Below are 19,663 nucleotides of genomic sequence, written 5' to 3'. Positions count from 1 at the left end.
ATTAGTGAATCCTTCACTCTTTCGATGCTTGTTCATGACTTCCGCCTTGATGGACAAGCCGAAGACGAGATTATTTGGAAGCACGCGAACGATGGGATTTACTCGGCGGCCACCGCGTACAAGGCTCAATTTCTTGGCTTGACACTCTCTCTCTCTCTCTCTCTCTCTCTCTCTCTCTCTCTCTCTCTCCCTCCCTCCCATGGACCGCGTGGTTTGAAAGGCTTGGGCTCCCCCCAAGGTTAAATTATTTGCTTGGTTAGCCATACAAGACCGAATTTGGACCGCCAATCGGTTGCAGAAGCGTGGTTGGGTCAACTGTGTTCCTTGTCTACTAAGCAAGAGAGAACAAGAAGCAGGGCATCACCTCTTCTTCAAGTGGCGCTACACGCTTAGACTTTGTAGGTCAATCACGAAAAGCTTGGGCTACCTCACGTCAACATCCCCGAATGGCATCTAGATGAATCCGTCAATGTGTGGTGGGACAAACGAACTGATAAATGAAACCCAAATTGGCACGCCATGACCTCCCTTACCATGCTCATCTCATGGACAGTTTGGAAGGAGCGGAATGCTAGGGTGTTCCGAAAAAAAATTGCTCCACCACATATTCTTGTTAGAACCATTCTTGAAGAGGCAAAGTTATGGGTTACTGCCGGCGCAAAGAAACTAGGGACTATCATTTTGTGTGAATAATTGTCATGCCGCTTGTGTGGGGTGTTCTGTAAAACGTTAAACTCTATTCTCTTCTTATTTAATGGATGAGGCAAATCTTATGCTTCCGTTTCGGAAAAAATGGAAAGAAAAACCTTCGTGCTGGTGCATGATCTCCTAGAAGGAAAATTGTGTTACTCCCTTCGGACGGAAATATAAGTCAGACACGGGATTTTAGGTTATTAATATAACTGGTGGAACATGTGTAAAAGGGCATACAAATATATTTAGAAACTTAGGATATATTTTTCGAGGCATACAACACATGTTTCGCTAGTCAAATCGAAGACCTAAGAACCAACCCGTGTCCGACTTATATTCCCATCTCGAGGGAGTAAGAAAGATAGCCTGTCAAGTCCCAATCAATTACGTCTACATGTCGTTTTCATAAACAGACCCCTCGGGGGCGCCCATGTGTGAGACCCGAGAGCGGTTAGACTTTTCTTGCGGGAGCCGCCGCCGCCCTTTTACCACATCGTCATTGTTGGAGGAGGCCTCACCCTACCCTCGTCGACGGTGACGACTCTCCTTGCTCACCCTCTTTGGTTTCTCTTCTAGCATTGCTTCTTAGCCAATGTGTGCTTAGAGGTGTGGTGGCGATAGATGTGTGACCAATCCAATGAGGTATGATGCTTCTGGAGATCGTGAGGATTTCAGGGCGGTCGGTGAAGATCGCAGTGTTTGGCCATGTCTGGCAGATGGTGGTGGCGATGAGCTATTTTTTGCATGTGTAGTTGAATCCACCTAGTTTTTTTAGGCAAAAATAAGATCCACCTTTCGGGGGGCAACAAAATGAATCCACCTAGTTTGATTGCGGTTCTACATGTCTCCTCATGAGGCGTCTCCTTTTCCTTCATTGTGTTTGGTGGTACTTCTTTTGGGCATGAGGAGTGGTGCCGGCGGTACTCTGGTTAGGGCGGTGGCTAACCAAAAGACATTGTGGTGGTTGCCTAGTCCTTGAATTTTAATACGGCGATTCTGGCATGGTGAGGGCTCAATTAGGCAATATATTTGCGCCATTGTCTAGACCTAGTGAAAACTACGTTCTATAGCGCCTCGTTTATTGAAGACGTTAATGTGTGTTGATATGTATTGTCTAGGGTGAAACCTTAGAACTTAACTCTCACTAACCGTATCAGGTGATGACAATGTGACATGTGGGGTTATCGGAATTGCTATCTATCATGTGATTCTACTAGTTTGTTATCCAAATTGATCGGATTGATTCCCTCACTAACCGAATCTGTTGACGATGATGTGAGTCGTGATTATCAGAATAGTATCTATGGTGCGATTCTACGAGATTGTTATCCAAATTGATCAGATTGTTTCTACTCAATAGAATATATGATTTTAAGACACAACAATAATGATTTCTACAATTTTTGATCTTACTTTATGGGTTGCGGTCCGATTTAGAATCGTGATCTTGACAACCTTTGGTTAGTCGTGAAACTCGATGGAGTTGTCAATTTGGCAATTAGCCTCATCCACCATGTGTAGTTGATGTTGCGTGTAGATTATTTCTTGTAGCCCTTGTGTAGGTGTTACAAGAACTTGATTTTGTCAGGTTTTCAGGAGAAGTGCCATATTTATATTAACAACATCAGCAAATCTTTCACAAAAAATATCAGCAAATTACAACACATATTTCATCTCTCATGAAAAATCCAAAGAGACAACACACCCAGGGAAATTATAGGGATGACGAAAATTTACAGAAAAAATCTTCCCGATCCTCGCAACCACCAACAAAGGACCAAAATCTTCAACCACTGCTGTTGTTCGAGAGAAAGGAGAAGAAACCGCCTCCACCAAGCCAAGATCCAAGAGAAAGTCATAGCTGCAAAACTGTGTTGTGAGCCTTTGAACGGTGTTGTCACGACTATGGGTTGTCACCCGGACTTCAAGTATTGATATGGCGATCCAAGAGGAGCGGAGATTTGCTTTTGTCATGCATTCTGTTGGGCAATTCGGCATGGCATGCGTTTTTTTCTCTTCACTCGCCAAGCTTTAGGCGCGCAGATGGCAGAGATAATGAAAGCTTTGGCTCTTAGAAAGGATGACCTTTCAAGGACGTCTGGGTGGTTAGCCTTACATGATCAGAATCAGACGCAAAGTTAGTCAGATGGGCACTTGTGTTTTCCCAATGGTGACATGGCATGTGGATGTCAAGATACAAGAAACATGGCATATTCCGTAACATATAGGCAACTAGGAGTAGTTCCTTTGAATGCGCCGTGGCATGGAGCGAGCGAGCCGTCGCCCCCTGCCCACCATCGATGATTACTGCGAGTCGTTGGGGCTCGACAAACACCTGCACGCAAAGGTCCGTCTTTTTCTCTCCAGGACGAGAAGCTATTAAATCCGTTGCGCCCGTTTGGCCGACCTCGGGCAGGAGACACAAGCATACTATATGTACTAGTACTTCGGACAGCTAGCTAGTTTAATTTAGATCGATTGATCGATCGATCTTCACATCGCCGGCCGGCCGATACATGCACCCATTTACTCTTTCGTGGCGCCTATGAATGAACACCTGTGGGTGGAGATCACTTTGTATACATTTTCAGTTTTCCTACGCAATTATATAGCAGTACCTTCTTCGATTCATTTATGAAAAATCTCGGTAGGGCCTCTGAGGTGTCAAAAATAATTGGTCTATTAATGCAAAGAAAAATGATTACCAAGGTTCTTCAGCTTTGCATGCATCAATCGATGTAGAGGCCGGAAGTCCTCACCATCGTTTCAGAACGCATAAAAGAAGAAGAAAGACTCTTCCGCTCCAGCCTGAAATATCAATTATTTCATGCCCTGAATAATTAAGCTACTTAGTAGTTTATATCGTTTCTACACAGGGATAGAGTGATTAAGGGGATCATTAAGAAGATAATCATGTTTAGAAACATGTTGTGGTTGAATACATGAGATGTATTTGAAACCAATATACTCGGAAAGAAAATCCAAGATCCATGCAAACGACAGAGGAGGCGTGCTCTATCGATCAACGCAGACTAATCGCGACCACACCAAGTCATGTCATCAACTCATCACGTGGTATAACGAAAGCGATCGACCTGTTGAGCAATATAAGTTACTGCTCAGTGAAAGTCAATAGCTTATACCACAACGAGTTTTAATTTCTCCGTTGTTGAAATAAGATAGGTTCGAGAAAGATGACGCTTCCCGTGTTGTAAAACAAGCGAGCTAGCATCGTTGTCAAGCAATTGCGTCACATATCTGAGGTGGTATGTCAAGTTAATTCCCGAAAACTACATCGCATGGCCAAAGTATCACCAGAGCTATCATGTTGAGGTTGGTTCATTTCACCTGTAAGAAAACCCGTAATTTTGCGGTCATCTAAACCCCACATAATTCACATGTACATTAGATTCTTATATGTTCAAACTCAGCTCACATCTAAGCTAAATTGGTCACAAGCATATCAACTTACAAGTAGTCCAAACCCAAGCATGCGCAAACCAAATGACAAAGCGAAAAATGTGCTTCATTTTAAGCAGCACTAGAAAACCACACAAAACCAAGAAAAGAAGAAGAAAGGAAATCAAGGTGTTGTACGGCACAGGCCTAATACTCCCACAGGAGAGGCTGGAAGCCGATGGGGTCGAGACAATCGTACGCCGTCCAGCAGTGATCGGACGGCGCGAAGTCCACCACGTCCTCCACCCACAGCGGCGCCAGCTCGTCGAACACCATCTCCACCTGTGCAGCCGTGAGCTGCTGCTCGTTTCCCTGGCTCGGCTGGAACGGCGGCTGATGCTCCGGCTCGTCTCGCGCGGCCGGCTGGCCGCATGGCGCCGGGGTATTGCCGCGCGGAGAGGCGGGAGCGGCGGCGGGGGAGGTTGAGGCGGAGCAGCACTGGTGGTCGTGGTCGTGCATGAGGGCGGCGCGCGCGGCGGCGGCCTGGACGTCGCACGGGGCGAGGGAGGCCGGGCGCGGGAGCGCGGGCGCTAGGTCCGGGAAGTTGAGCACGGCGCGGGCGCCCTTGATGCTGAGCGCGGCGGCGTCGTGGGCGCGCGCGGCCATCTCCGGGCACGGGAAGGTGCCGAGCCAGATGCGGGACTTCTTGCGCGGCTCCCTGATCTCCGACACCCACTTGCCCCACGCCCGCATCCGCACGCCGCGGTACGACGCCGACGACGCCGCCGCCGGGGCCGGCTCCTCGTCGGCCGCCGCTGCGCGCTTCCGCTTGTTGCCGCCGTTCTGCTTCTTGTCGTCGGCCCTGGGGGAGCACGAGGACGTGGAGTAGGAGGAAGTGCAGGACGTCGACGAGGACTCCGAGCTCTGCTCGCTCGCCGCCATGCGCGCGCAGAGATCGAGCACCGCGTAGCCCGGGCGCCCAGATGAGATGACACGCGCTCGCTCGTGGTAATGGGAGGACCGTGCAGGGAGTAGCTAGAACTAGAGTTACTGCGAGCAAGTAGAGGGGTAGAGCGAGGAGGAAGAGGGAGGTGGTGCTGTATATGTAGAGGAGAGTGGAGGCAACGTGGCGTGGGATAGGAACCCATGAACGACAGCTGACTCCGCCATTGATCAATAATTAGGGTCGCATGGTCTCTCTCAGGGATGGACCGGCCCGGCCCGGAGCTGCATGCCTCCCTCTCCTGACTCCATGCCCTGCTACAACTTACTCCCTCCGTTTTAAAATAGATGACCCAACTTTGTACTATTAAATAATATAAAGTTGGGTCATCTATTTTGAAACGGAGGAAGTAGATATTCAATTCCTCCCAACGATTCACTTGACTCACTGACATTTCAGAACGCAGTATATGTTGTCTTCGAAATAAAAACGTCTATAGCACAGTCAAATTAGAAATAGTCATTTCTCACTCGACATTTTTCTTTGAAGGGCAACGGTAGGATAAAACTCCACTATAATTTTTTATAAATTAATTATTAAAGAGTGAATTCTATTTGTACCCCATGTTTCACGTTTGTGAAAAGAATTATCCCATTTAGTAGTTTTTCAATATATTTTTACTCAATGTAAGCAAAATTGTGCCACAAATTATCCCATTTATTTACTTTTTCTGTTTCAGTGTTGACTGTGCATTGGCTGGTTTATTTTACTGTTTGGTTTTGTGTGGTTTGCTCTCAGCTCCGCGGGGATGAGTCTTACCTGTCCGCGGGGGAGATTTTGAGATCGAACTAAAACCGCACTCCAATTTTTCACTCATATTTCTTGCTCCCCAATTGACAGGTAGGAACCATCCCTTGACAAAGCAAGAGCAAATAAAAAAGTAAAAAAAAAATCAGCCAAAATGGCTTGTACAATCAACATTGAAAGAGAAAAAAAATAGGATAATTTGTCGCACCAGTTGCTTAAATTGGGTAAATATGTGAAAACCTGTTAAATATAGCAGTTGATGTCACAAACGTGTGTAACTAAGAGGTAAAAAAAATAGAATTCACTCTTAATGAAAATAATTTAAACAATATCAACTAATGACTACAGATAAGCCTGATAAGGAAGGAAAAAAAGGAAAGAAAGAAAGATTACAGATTAAAGTTTACAAAAGGAGTCAGACCTGAAGACAAAAACAACTTCATGTCTCCTCTTAATCCTAAATTTCAGCAGGGTGAGCTCTTGAGGGTAAATTTATTTCCATCTCATTAAACTGCATGCCTCATTTGAATATCTTATTGCTTTTGGAAATCCAGATGGCCCAGGAAGCAAGTACAATAATTTCCATAAAGAAAGGCACCCTTGACTTTTCCTTTGGATCTGCCCTCAAGAGCAACAGATTTATGTTTCTTCGGGGATAAACAAAGCTCCAAAAACGATTTGCATTTGATATTGATAACCATCTGATCAAGATCTTGTCGTGTCTTTTGTACTTGTATAAGTCTCATGTTAGGATGGTCAGTGGTGAACTTAGAGATAGCTATTGCTCAGACCCTAATAATAAATAGGATTCTTTTTGGGTTAAAGCTCATACACCTAAAAAATTGATGCATCAATTGATTCCAATGCATCCCCGAGCACGGCGTTGAAAGCGGGAGGGAATAAGAGGGTTTATTGTTTGGGTTGGGGGAAGGAGGGTTAGAGGGGTGGCCGGGGAAGCGATATCCCATCGGTGGACGGCGGAGAAACTGCTCGTGTGTGGGGGATGATGATCTAACAATACAGAAAATTGAGTGACACTAAAAAAAATCCAGTGGCCCGAGGAATAAGCGGGCCTAGAGTAAAACCAATAAGAAATAGGCAACCTTTCATACAGATTTATTGGTCAGATTTACAAACTTAAAATATTTTACAATCAATCTAATGATATTATTTATCGCGCAAACAAAAATCTAATGATATACTCCGCGTACACAATTGTGAGCTTTGACCGCACAATATTATGGAATGACGTGTATTTCTGAATGAGTATGTACAACACCCTCCGTACCCTAATAGCACAGTGGTTAGAGCACCTCCAACAACCTTTCTATATTTGCAGTCACTTGCTATTTTAGCAACCTTGGGCAAAAAACCTTCTCCAATAACCTTTGTATAAGTGGTCCGCCACCCAATTTTTTTTAACAAAGCTTGCTAAATCTGCCACCCCACTTTGCATATTTGCAAACCCAAAGAGCACTTGCTAAATTTTGGCAAGGCTTTGTAAAAGTGGTCCCCTTCATATTTTTGTCTCAATGACTAGTGGGATCGTGTGTGATGTGTACGTGTATGTGTGTGTACATGTATGTGTGTGTATGTGTGTATACGTGTGTGCTGCATGCGTTGACCGTACGCATGTGCGTACGTGTACACGAGTTGTGCTAGTATACGTGTGATGTGTCTATGACAAATGGTCCCCACATGTCATTTTGTGTTTTGTGAAAATATAGCAATCCAATATACAAAGTCTACGAAAGCAAAAAACATGTTGGCTTTGTAAATCTTCTCTCTCCTCTTACTATAACATGTTTTTAGCAATCCAATATACAAAGGCTGTCGGAGATGCTTAATAACACCTTATATAATGGGACGGAGGGAGTAGAAAATAATTTGCTTGTTCCAAACCGTGCCTCAACGACTGTGCCTTAATTTTCATATGCTGAATTGTGTTACTGCAAACTTAATTATTCTATTCTATGACCTAGTTTGGAAAATAGCCGTAAAAAAATAAGATGAATATCGGCTAGCCAAACAGTGGAATAGCTAAAACTGTTGGGCGAATGAGAGGCGCTAAATGGCACTAGTTTAAGCGACTCTAATTGTGGTCTCGTATATAAACACGTCGGCCTTTCTTTTAGATGGTACGTCGGCCATTAGTGGCAAGTTGAGCAAGCAATTATATAGCGCCTGTTCTCCCGTCTGGCCTAGCTAGACAGCGACGAGGCATGCAGGGGATTAATTAGCTGGTGCAAACGGACAAACAGGGGGCTATATTGAACCCGTTGAACGTCTCGGGTACGTGAACAGCCATATGCATGGCGCACTCATCCTTACTTGGTTAAGCAGCTGCTTCTCGGAAACGGAATCGTCTCTCCCTGTTGGCGCTAGCACGGATCCAAGAAACCCTATGCTACGCACAGCGTCCGCTAGCCTCGCCCGATCGGATTAGACGCCGCAACCACTGAAAATTGTGTGTACTACGCAGAGAATCTGCATGCCTAACTCCTTTTGTACGTACATAGCAGCCCAAGCAATTAGCAATTTGTTGGTAACACGATGAGTTGCTGCGATATCTAGGGTGGATGGAAGCCATTTCTGCAACAGGATGGCGAGTCTCGTGCGTGCATGCTACGGGCGCTTCCCGAATGAGACGGCGTTTTTTGCAGCGGCGCTGCCTCCGCAGGGCCACACGGCCTTGATGCCAATCATTCTCGGGCTACCAACCAAAACCCCCGGGAGAGAAATGTCCCAAATGCGGCGGGCCAGGCTTCAGCCGGGTTAGAGTAACTCTAGCAAACCCCGCATCCGGCGCAAACTCGTATAATTCCGGCGATTATACGGGCTCGGCCTATTTTTCTGGTTAGATCAAAGCCCGCATCGGTGTCCGGCCTGTAAATTTTTTTGCTGCTGCGAGGCGGAGCGCCGCCGCCGCGCCAGATCTGACGCCGCGCGCAAGCGGGGGGCGCGTCGGTGGCTCAACCAGGGTGCCCGGCCGCCGCCGGCATTCGACCGGCGCGAGCTCGAGCGCGCCCGTCGCCGCCGCGCCTCCCCTGGCAACTGGTCCGCAGGGAGCTCATCCGGCCACTGGTCCGCGGGGAGCTCATCCGCGGGCGCATCGAGCTCGCGGCTCGTTCCGGTGAAGAGGGAGCCGGAGGAGGCCGTGCCCGATGCGCCGCCGCGTCGAGGCGTCATCGGACCCGAGGATTACCTCCCACCGGGGCAGGAGGAGCTCCTCGAGCGCGTCGTCCTTGAGCGGTCGGCGAGGGATCAGGAGGAGATGGAAGAGCGCATCCGGCGCGAGCTCGAGTACGAGCGGCTCTTTCTTAATTCGGGCCTCACGGCATCGCAGGCGCAGGCATCGAAGGAGGCCGACCTGCGCGTGATGAAGAAGGAGCAGGCGAAGCTCTTCGTCGACCTTGGCTTCGACTCCTCCGACTCCGACTGATCGCCGCCGGTGGGCAGCTACCGCAGGAGCTCCGGTGAGCTCATTTTTGTTGCAGTGATGCGGTAGCGTAGGCCCTGTCTAGCATATCTAACCTCTATGTATGTATGTGGCGTGTATGAACTTATTATGCGAAGAAGAACCATGTATGCGAGCGAGCTCCGGCGAGCTGTTGTTTAAATTTCTCGCGCGAAACATTTTTTTTAATTTAGGAGTCCGTTTGCGGTTTCTAGTCTGCCGCCGCAATTTTTGGCCTGCATAATCACCTCCGTGCGACCTACAAACACATTTTACGGGTCGGTAAAATGCGGGGTCTGCTAGAGTTGCTCTTAGATTGCGCAGCCCCTTTCCGCTCCAGTCTGCAGGCAAGAGTACACATCGCCAGATCACGTCATCATTTTAGTTTTTTTTTTCTTTTTTTGCTCACATGAGATCACGTCATGTTCACATCATCTTATGGGATGAGAAGAGCATACGGAAATCCGCACAATCGGCTAACAGTGTTGCTAAATCTCAGTCGATTGAGACTTAATCAATATTCATGGGCTCTTGCGTAGAGATCGTGCAAAAAAAATAGTTTTTCTTTATTATTGTTATGTCATTTGATTGAGATTTGATTAAATCTCACCCAACTAAGAACTAAGCACACCCATCGGCTAACTCATTTCTTACTGGCTCGATCTTCCTAAATTTTATAACCAGTTCAGTGTACTCAGTTCACTTTTGGCACGTTGCCCTCTTGCAGATTTTTCTTTTTCTTTTTGACAGCATGCATGTTGCCCTCTTGCAGATAGCTAGCTGGACCTGCAGGCACGCGACGCATCTTCAATCCTGCCACAGGACGAGAGCGAGACCGAGCACCAGCACGTAGCTTTCCCTCTCGCAGCGCTGTACATGCCTGCAGTCCTGGCTTGGCGCGTTAATTCGGGCGCCCTGTGGGGAGTTGCACGCATGCAGGCGAGCACGCGTGCGCGTGCAAGGTTAATGCGGTGCTGGGCTGGGTGCATGCATCAATGCATGTGCGTATTCATCGATCGATCCGGCGCAGCATGGGTTCGTGTTCCCCGGATTCGGAGTGAAGGACGTCCCTGTTCTTCTCCTGCTTCCTTTCTTTTTTACGGCAGTGAAAATTGTTTTCTGCATGCTGTAGCACAGAACGGTGACTTGAGCTCTAGCTGTAGACCAAAACCAGGGAGAGCACGTATTACATACATGACGGCGGCGAGAGAGGAAAGACGAGAGCCGTCTCGTGCATGCGCATGCATCCATCCGTATCCGTTGGTGCAGCCCGGCCGGTGGTTGGGATACGGAGAATGACCTGCGGCTGGGGGCAAGAGATACGCATCAAATCATGTCAACCATCGCAGGCTCAGGCGCATCTGCAAAAGGGACAGGACACAACAGATACGTGCGTCCGTGAGCAAAGCTAGCTAGCGACTAGCGAGCCTTTTGGGGCACTAGAAAGATCAAGCATGGACCGATCAAAGATCTCGTGCCGCCCGAAACTGATTAATCAGCAGCTGGGTCATGAAAAGGGCCATGCTAGTTGCTCGCCGTTGGGTGCTCTGCTCTCTCACAGAGATCAGCAGAGTTGTGGTATAGAGGTAGCTAGCTACCCAGCTCACAAACCAGTGTTTCCTCTGTAAACTACTCTAGTGTAAAAAACGCTCTTATATTATAGGACGGAGAGAGTAGCTAGCTAGCCACTTTTCCTGCTTTTTTTAAATCCTTTTCGGTGTTTCCTCTGTAATCTGTCTTCGCATGCCCCCCTCTTGAATGAGCGGAATGCAGGCTTCAGATCAAGGAGATGGACGGAGGGATGGATCGATGTAAGCTGTAATGCCGATGGGCCTGCATACATTACATTCAAGCTCCGTACGCGTATGTTCATGGCGTGCAGTACGCCGCCCATCTGTTCGTGTTGGCGACCTCGGATGGACCTCCTTTCTAGAACCTGCATGGGTGGGTGATCGGATCAGAGGGATCGACCCATTGTTTATTTGCCACTGGTTTCTGAATAATTAATTTACCTACAGGCCGTGGGTGGGTCGCACAGAGCAGCAATGAGCAATGGCCCGTCTGCACAGATAACATAAGCAATGACCTAACTCCCGGTGTGTAGCACTATTCCTAACTGCATGGGGAGCCATTACCTCTGAATAGGCCAAGGATAATGAAACCAGAGTCTTGAGGGCACATTATCCAAATCAACGTTGACCATTTGTTTTTTGAATGCTACGATTTCAAAACTAGGGGGATGTTTTTACGTTGTACAAAAATATTTTCTAAATATCACAAACATAATTTTAAAACACGTGGACATTTTTTGAAATACACATACATTTTTCGAATGGTACTAAACATTACTTTTAAATTTCGTGATTTTTTAAAATGCACGGCCATTTTTTGGAATGAATGAACGTTTTTAAAATGTTACGAACATCTTTTATGATATCAAATTTTCTAAAATTCACGCGAATGTATTTTAGCACTATGTGAAAAAATTATGAATTAAAATTTAACATTTTTGCATTTCGGAAATTCCGAACATTTACTGACAAATGTGAACAATTTTGAACATTTCTAAAATTGGGAACTTTTTTCGAAAAACATGAACACTTTTAAATTTCCGAACATTTTTTCTAGTTTGTGAACATTTTTTGAAACTGTGAAAGTTTTCGAAAAAATGTGAATTCTGGAAGAAAAAAGGAAAAAACAATATAGAAAAGAAAGCTGGTTCAATGTGGGGTATGTTTTGGCACCTAAAAATGGGCTGACCCATTTAACTCATCCGCAGCCCCCGTATACATTTCAGCGTTGGTTTGATGCTTAATGAGCACAAATGCTAAGGATCGCTCATAGCAATCGTTAAGTCTTCCCTCAACCACTAAGCTTGGAAGATGGGCCGGCCAATCAGTTTTAGGAACCTTCTGGAGGTTTCAGTTTAGTGGGAGCAACTAGTTAACGAGCGCTCCTTCGGGAGCCTCGCAACGATCAGCGTCACTTGGCGCGCTCTCAGCCATTCGTCACGTGTCGTGCTCTGGACGCTTCCTTCGGATTTTGTTTTTTTTTTATTTTTCCGCACGTGTTTTCGGCTTTTTAAACGGGTTTTTTCGACGTTTTAGTTTTCCCTCGGTCTTTCTTAACTTTTCGATAAAAAAAAAATTCATTTTTTTGCGCGAAAAAACGCGTTTTCTTTTTTTTTTTCCTTTCGCGAAAGTCACGGTTTTTCTTCCGCGAGAGGCACGGTTGTGCTTTAGCGAGAGTCACGGTTGTGCTTTAGCGAGAGTCATGGCCGTGCCTTTCGGAAACGAAAAAAAACGCGTTTTCTGTTTTTTTTTTCTTTCGCGAGAGTCACGGTTTTGCTTCCGCGAGAGGCATGGTTATGCTTTCGCGAGAGTCACGGCCGTGCCTCTCGAAAAGGGAAAAACAAAATGCGTTTTCTGTTTTCTTTTTCTTTCGCGAGAGTCACGGTTTTGCTTTCGCGAGAGGCACGGTTGTGCTTACGCGAAACTCACGGCTGTGCCTCTCGAAAAGGGAAAAAAATACGCGTTTTCTTTTTTTTTCTTTCGCGAGAGTCACGGTTTTGCTTTCGCGACAGGCACGGTTGTGCTTTCGCGAGAGTCACGGCCGTGCCTCTCGGAAACGAAAAAAACACGTTTTTTGTTTTTTTTTCTTCCACGAGAGTCACGGTTTTGCTTTCACGAGAACGGTTGTGATTTCGCGAGAGGCACGGGCGTGCCTCTTTCGGAACGGGAAAAAACCGTGCTCCCGGTTCGGTTTTTTTGTCCGGTTTTTTCGTGAAAAAAAGTTCGTCAAAACCTATCAACATGGGATCTAGTTTTGAAGATCTTGACGCGAGGAATCCAATGGTGAAAACGGTTCGAGATTTGGACGGACGGTTTAAGAGATAAAACGTTTTGAATAAACGGATCTACGAAAAAAGGGAAAACTCCCAGGTTGCGACAAGTGGCGCGCTGCATGTGCGCCACTTGTCGCGACCTGGGAAAGTGTAGTGTTCTTTACAATGAGTACTCCTTAATTAGTGATTTCGCCAGTTTAGTTTCCTTAGTATATTCATTTCCTTTCCTGGTTTTTTCAGTTGTCTTTCATTTTTTTCTTCTTACTGTGTATTTTTATTTTTTTATTCATAAATTTTGAAGATATTTTCAAATATCATAAATTGTTGTTTTTATCAAAACATGTTCGAAGGTTTCAATATTTGTTTAGTTTTTTTTCAAAAACAATGCTCAAAATCTTCAATTTTCGTTTGAAATTTCACACTTTGTTCGGGTTTTCAAAACGTGTTCATGTTTAATAAAAAATGGTCATATTTTACAAAAATAGTTTGGAATTATCAACATTTTATCTGCAATTTCAAATAATTTACTGAAATAAAGAATACATTTTACAATTCATGAATAATTTTTTGATTCATGAAGGGCGTGTTTGGCAGCTGTAGCAGCCGAGTCTGGCTCACATGAGGCTTGTTGAACAAATGCACCCTCTAAACCAACATCTGCAACCTGTTTGGTTGTCCGCATTTAGTTCTCACGCATTAGGGGATAGCTTAGCGCACGGTGTTTGGTTGCCCGCATTGTGTGAACTCACACATAAGCACGTTACTTGGTTCACACACGGTGCAAGGTGTGCTAACCTTGTACCCTACGAGGTGAGGTTACCTTACACATGATCACATTTAGCACATCAACGCCACAACACTACAATGGTGACGAACTGCACGATGATGATGAAGTTCTTCACCGCAAGGCATGGCGCCGTCTTGGCAACTGCAACGTTGCCAACTTCAACCACGCCAACTATGTGCTTTCGCACGTAGTTGGCGTAAACTTCTTCTGCCGCCTGCCTAGTCTTAAACCCTCTATGGTTGTTGTTGTTGTAAGATGCAACTTGTTCACCGCAAGCTTCCCATGAACTATAACCCCCTGGTGCCCTCCCGACGAACACCACATACCATTTGTCCTAGTAGTGCACAAGAGCAGCAGTTGAAGCATCAAGCAAAAGAATAATCAAGAAGCAAGCAACTGAGCAGAAGTAGTAAGCATGCATGATCATATGGCATAGCAAGTTCTAACCTAGCACTATTACGGTGTCATCCTACCACCACATCCTAAAGAGGGTGTCATCCTACCACCACAAGTTCACGATCATCATGAGGGGTTAGTATATACCACCTCAACAAAATATACAGACCATCAAACAATTTTCAAGCCCTAGCTACACAAAATATACATTGTCATCACCGTCGCCATCGCCCACCAGGATCATGCACGCGGTAACCAGCAACAAACTCTAGTAGTAGTGTTTGCCCAGCCAGCTCCTGAGTCAGAGCACCCTGTGGGCATCTGCCATGGCAACAAGCCCAACACCCTGGGCCTTGTTGTCCAGCAGGTGGCTTAGAGCTGCCATGAGAGCCTCATCACTGAAGCCACCTTGCTCCATGACGGTGCTATATAGGCCAGGGTGGACGTCCAGGGTCTTGCTCTCCCTAATGGCGGTTGCCACCTTCTTCACGGCCTCAGTCATGCCGGTGAAGACACTGATCTCCTCCTCCATCAAGACGCCCCTCTTCCTCTTCCTATCGACCATATAGGGACATGCTCAAATGGCTTGTCAGGGCCATCGAGGATTGCCTCTACGTCCGGGGTGCCTGGGAACTCCATCATGGGAGAACCGAGAGGCTCACCGGAGCCCATGGCATGCTTGCCGGTTGCCATGCTGAAGGAGAAGATGTGTTGCGTCTGGTTGTAATTCTGGATGGGTGGTTTGAGAAACTTAGCGTCCTTGGGGTGGTCCTAAGATAGAAGCACAAGTGTTGTTAGTTGCTACAAGGCAATGGTTGACAGTGTGAAAACAAGGGGGCAGTGAGCTAACCGCGACATGACCGGTGTAGTGCTCTGCCTCCAGAACGATAGAGCAAGTGCTCTGATCCCAGGAGGCGCCGCTAAGGTCTCCGAGCTTGGACACTTGGATCCATCGAGCTCTCCACTTCCTCAGGTGGTTGTACACCTGGGTGGCGGTCACCTCCTGGCCACATAACTTGAACACCTGCTTCGCAACGGTGTTCAAGTGCACCTCCTTGAAGCCCTTGTCAGTCCTAACCCCACTGAGGGAGTCCTGGATTAGGGGGGCCTCGGGTGTCCAGTCTATTCGATATGGGCCGGACTGATGGGCCGTGAAGATGAAGCAGAAGACTATCACGCGTATCCGGGTAGGACTCCTATATGCGTGGACGGCAAGCTTGGTGTCCGGATGTACTATTTCCTTTCTTTGCAAGCCGACTCTGTACAACCCTAGGCCCCTCCGATGTGTATATAAACCGGAGGGTTTAGTCCGTAGAGGCTATCAGAATAATCATAGGCTAGAAAGCTAGGGTTTAGCCATTACGATCTCGAGGTAGATCGACTCTTGTAACCCTTATACACATCGAATATAATCAAGCAGGACGTAGGGTTTTACCTCCTTTAAGAGGGACCGAACCTGGGTAAACACTGTATCCCTATCCCTTGTTACCATCGATCCTTAGACACACAGCTTGGGACCCCCTACCCGAGATCTGCCGGTTTTGACACCGACATTGGTGCTTTCATTGAGAGTTCCGCTGTGTTGTCGACAGAAGAATCGATGGCTCGCCTCGTCATCAACGACGACACTGTTTCCGGGAAAACCTTTCTCCCTAGTCAACTCTTTGTGTTTGGCGGCTTCGTGCTACGTGCCAACTCGACCGGTCACCTTGAGCAGGTCGACAGCTACGCCCGTGGTCACCAGATCAAGTTTGGAAGTTTGAACTACATCGCTGATATCCCAGGATACCTGATCTTCGAGGGGTTCACGGCCTCGGGCGCCGCTCCTCACCCATACGAAGGAGGCCCTTTGGATCTACTATCAGATCCTGTCCAGGGGTCGACTCTCATGTCCGTCCTGGCCTTAGATCTGGGGCGGACCACTTTGTCCGAAGACGGGAGGGTGAACCCCGCCGGACTCTCTCCCATCATGGAGCTTCTAGCCGGAGACCCAGATGCGACCACACCGTCGGCGGACCCGGACTCAAACGGGACTCTCCCAGTCATCAGGAAGCCGTACTCGCCTCTGGACGCCAACTACGAACTCTCGAGGTCTGCGTCCATCGGGCTCGATCAAGTGGTTATCACCGAACCCAGCTCCGCAGATCCTCAGACGCCTCTCCATCTTTCACTCTTAAACGAAACGCTGGACTTAATACAATCTCTCACCATCACGGAAGTGTCACCTCCGAACTACGCCCAACTTGAACTGGGGGCTGAGAGTAGGGAATTTTCTTGGGGAACGCAGTATTTCAAATTTTTTCCTACGATCACGCAAGATCTATATAGGAGATGCATAGCAACGAGCGGGGAGAGTGTGTCCACGTACCCTCGTAGACCGAAAGCGGAAGCGTTTAGGAACGCGGTTGATGTAGTCGAACGTCTTCGCGATCCAACCGATCCAAGCGCCGAACGTACGGCACCTCCGTGTTCAGCACACGTTCAGCTCGATGACGTCCTCGATCTCTTGATCCAGTTGAGGACGAGGGAGAGTTACGTCAGCACGACGGCGTGGCGACGGTGATGATGAAGTTACCGGCGTAGGGCTTCGCCTAAGCACTACGACGATATGACCGAGGTGTGTAACTATGGAGGGGGGCACCGCACACGGTTAAGAGAAGACTTGGTATGCCTTTGGGGTGCCCATTCCCACGTATATAAAGGGGGGAGGAGAGGTTGCCGGCCCAAGGGGGGCGTGCCAGGTGTGGGGAGTCCAACTAGGACTCCCTAGTCCAAGTAGGATTCCCCTCTCCTTTTTCCTTTTTCGGAATAGGAAAGAGGGAAAGAGAGGAGGAGTAGGAGAGGGAAAGGGGGGCGCCGCCCCCACCCCTTTTCCAATTCGGATTGGCAAGGGGGGCGCGCGCCACCTCCCTGGCCGGCCCTCTCTCTTCCACTAACGCCCATGTGTGGCCCATTAACTTCCTCGGCGGTTCCGGTAACCCTCGGTACTCCGAAACTTATCCGATACTTCCCGAAACCATTCCGGTGTCCAAATATAACCTTCCAATATATGAATCTTCACCTTTCCACCATTTCGAGACTCCTCGTCATGTCCGTGGTCTCATTCGGGACTCCGAACAAACTTCGGTCATCAAATCACATAACTCATAATACAAATCGTCATCGAACGTTAAGCGTGCGGACCCTACGGGTTCGAGAACTATGTAGACATGACCGAGACACATCTCCAGTCAATAACCAAGAGCGGAACCTGGATGCTCATATTGGCTCCTACATATTCTACGAAGATCTTTATCGGTCAAACCGCATAACAACATACGTTGTTCCCTTTGTCATCGGTATGTTACTTGCCCGAGATTCGATCGTCGGTATCATCATACCTAGTTCAATCTCATTACCGGCAAGTCTCTTTACTCGTTCCGTAATGCATCATCCCGTGACTAACTCATTAGTCACATTGCTTGCAAGGCTCATAGTGATGTGCATTACTGAGAGGGCCCAGAGATACCTCTCCGATACATGGAGTGACAAATCCTAATCTTGATCTATGCCAACTCAACAAACACCATCGGAGACACCTGTAGAGCATCTTTATAATCAAAAAGTTACGTTGTGACGTTTGATAGCACAAAAGGAGTTCCTCCGGTATTCGGGAGTTGCATAATCTCATAGTCATAGGAACATGTATAAGTCATGAAGAAAGCAATAGCAATAAACTGAACGATCATAATGCTAAGCTAACGGATGGGTCTTGTCCATCACATCATTCTCTAATGATGTGATCCCGTTCATCAAATGACAACACATGTCTATGGTCAGGAAACATAACCATCTTTGATTAACGAGCTAGTCAAGTAGAGGCATACTAGGGACACTCTGTTTGTCTACGTATTCACACATGTACTAAGTTTCTGGTTAATACAATTCTAGCATGAATAATAAACATTTATCATGATATAAGGAAATATAAATAAAACTTTATTATTGCCTCTAGGGCATATTTCCTTCAGTCTCCCACTTGCACTAGAGTCAATAATCTAGTTCACATCGCCATGTGATTTAACACAAATAGTTCACATCTTTATGTGATTAGTTCATATCGCCATGTGACTAACACCCAAAGGGTTTACTAGAGTCAATAATCTAGTTCATATCGCTATGTGATTAATACCCAAAGAGTGATCATGTTTTGCTTGTGAGAGAAGTTTAGTCAACGGGTCTGCCATATTCAGAGCCGTATGTATTTTGCAAATTTTCTATGTCTACAATGCTCTGCATGGAGCTACTCTAGCTAATTGCTCCCACCTCCATTATGTATCCAGATTGAGACTCAGAGTCATCCAGATAGGTGTAAAAGCTTGCATCGATGTAACTCTTTACGAAGAACTCTTTTATCACCTCCATAACCGAGAAATATTTCCTTAGTTCTCTAAGGATAATTTTGACCATTGTCTAGTGATCTACTCTTAGATCACTATTGTACTCCCTTTCCAAAATCATGCTAAGGTATACAATAGGTCTGGTACACAGCATAGCATACTTTATAGAACCTATGACTGAGGCATAGGGAATGACTTTTCATTCTTTTTCTATTTTCTGCCGTGGTCGGGTTTTGAGTCTTTACTCAACTTCACACCTTACAACTCAGGCAAGAACTCCTTCTTTGACTGATCCATTTTGAACTTCTTCAAAATCTTATCAAGGTATGTACTCACTGAAAGTCTTATCAAGCATCTTGATCTATCTTTATAGATCATGATGCCTAATATGTAAGTAAATTTACTGAGGTCTTTCTTTGAAAAACTCCTTTCAAACACTCCTTTATGCTTTCCAAAAAATACTACATTATTTCTGATCAACAATATGTCATTCACATATACTTATCAGAAATGCTGTAGTGCTCCCACTCACATTCTTGTAAATACAGGCTTCACCGCAAGTCTGTATAAAACTATATGCTTTGATCAACTCATCAAAGCGTATATTCCAACTCCGAGATGCTTGCACCAGTCCATAAATGGATCACCGGAGCTTACACACTTTGTTAGCACCTTTCGGATTGACGAAACCTTTTGGTTGCATCATATACAACTCTTCTTTAAGAAATCCATTAAGGAATGCAGTTTTGGCATCCATTTGCCAAATTTCAAAAATTCGGCAATTGCTAACATGATTCGGACAGACTTTAAGCATAGATACGAGTGAGAAACTCTCACTGTAGTCAACACCTTGAACTTGTCGAAAGCCTTTTGCGACAATTCGAGCTTTGTAGATAGTAACACTACTATCAACGTCCGTCTTCCTCTTGAAGATCCATTAAATCTCAATGGCTCGCCG

At 46.4% G+C, this 19,663-nt stretch overlaps 1 protein-coding gene across 1 annotated transcript; it reads right to left on the bottom strand.

Moving 5' to 3' along the window:
* Positions 1-4,049: 4,049 nt before the first annotated feature.
* On the bottom strand, positions 4,050-5,219 carry LOC109769379 (uncharacterized). Its single transcript, XM_020328130.4, has one exon. It carries the CDS (start codon positions 5,032-5,034, stop codon positions 4,300-4,302), a length of 735 nt encoding a protein of 244 aa, XP_020183719.1. The 5' UTR covers positions 5,035-5,219; the 3' UTR covers positions 4,050-4,299.
* Positions 5,220-19,663: the final 14,444 nt, after the last annotated feature.

The sequence above is a fragment of the Aegilops tauschii genome, chromosome 3 (genome assembly GCF_002575655.3).
Source record: "Aegilops tauschii subsp. strangulata cultivar AL8/78 chromosome 3, Aet v6.0, whole genome shotgun sequence".
Classification (NCBI taxonomy): Eukaryota; Viridiplantae; Streptophyta; class Magnoliopsida; order Poales; family Poaceae; genus Aegilops; species Aegilops tauschii.
This window is presented reverse-complemented; position numbering and strand designations above follow the sequence as displayed.

Bases quoted from the DNA above. Each gene is read 5' to 3' on its own strand.
- LOC109769379 (XM_020328130.4), bottom strand. From the start codon at position 5,034: ATGGCGGCGAGCGAGCAGAGCTCGGAGTCCTCGTCGACGTCCTGCACT.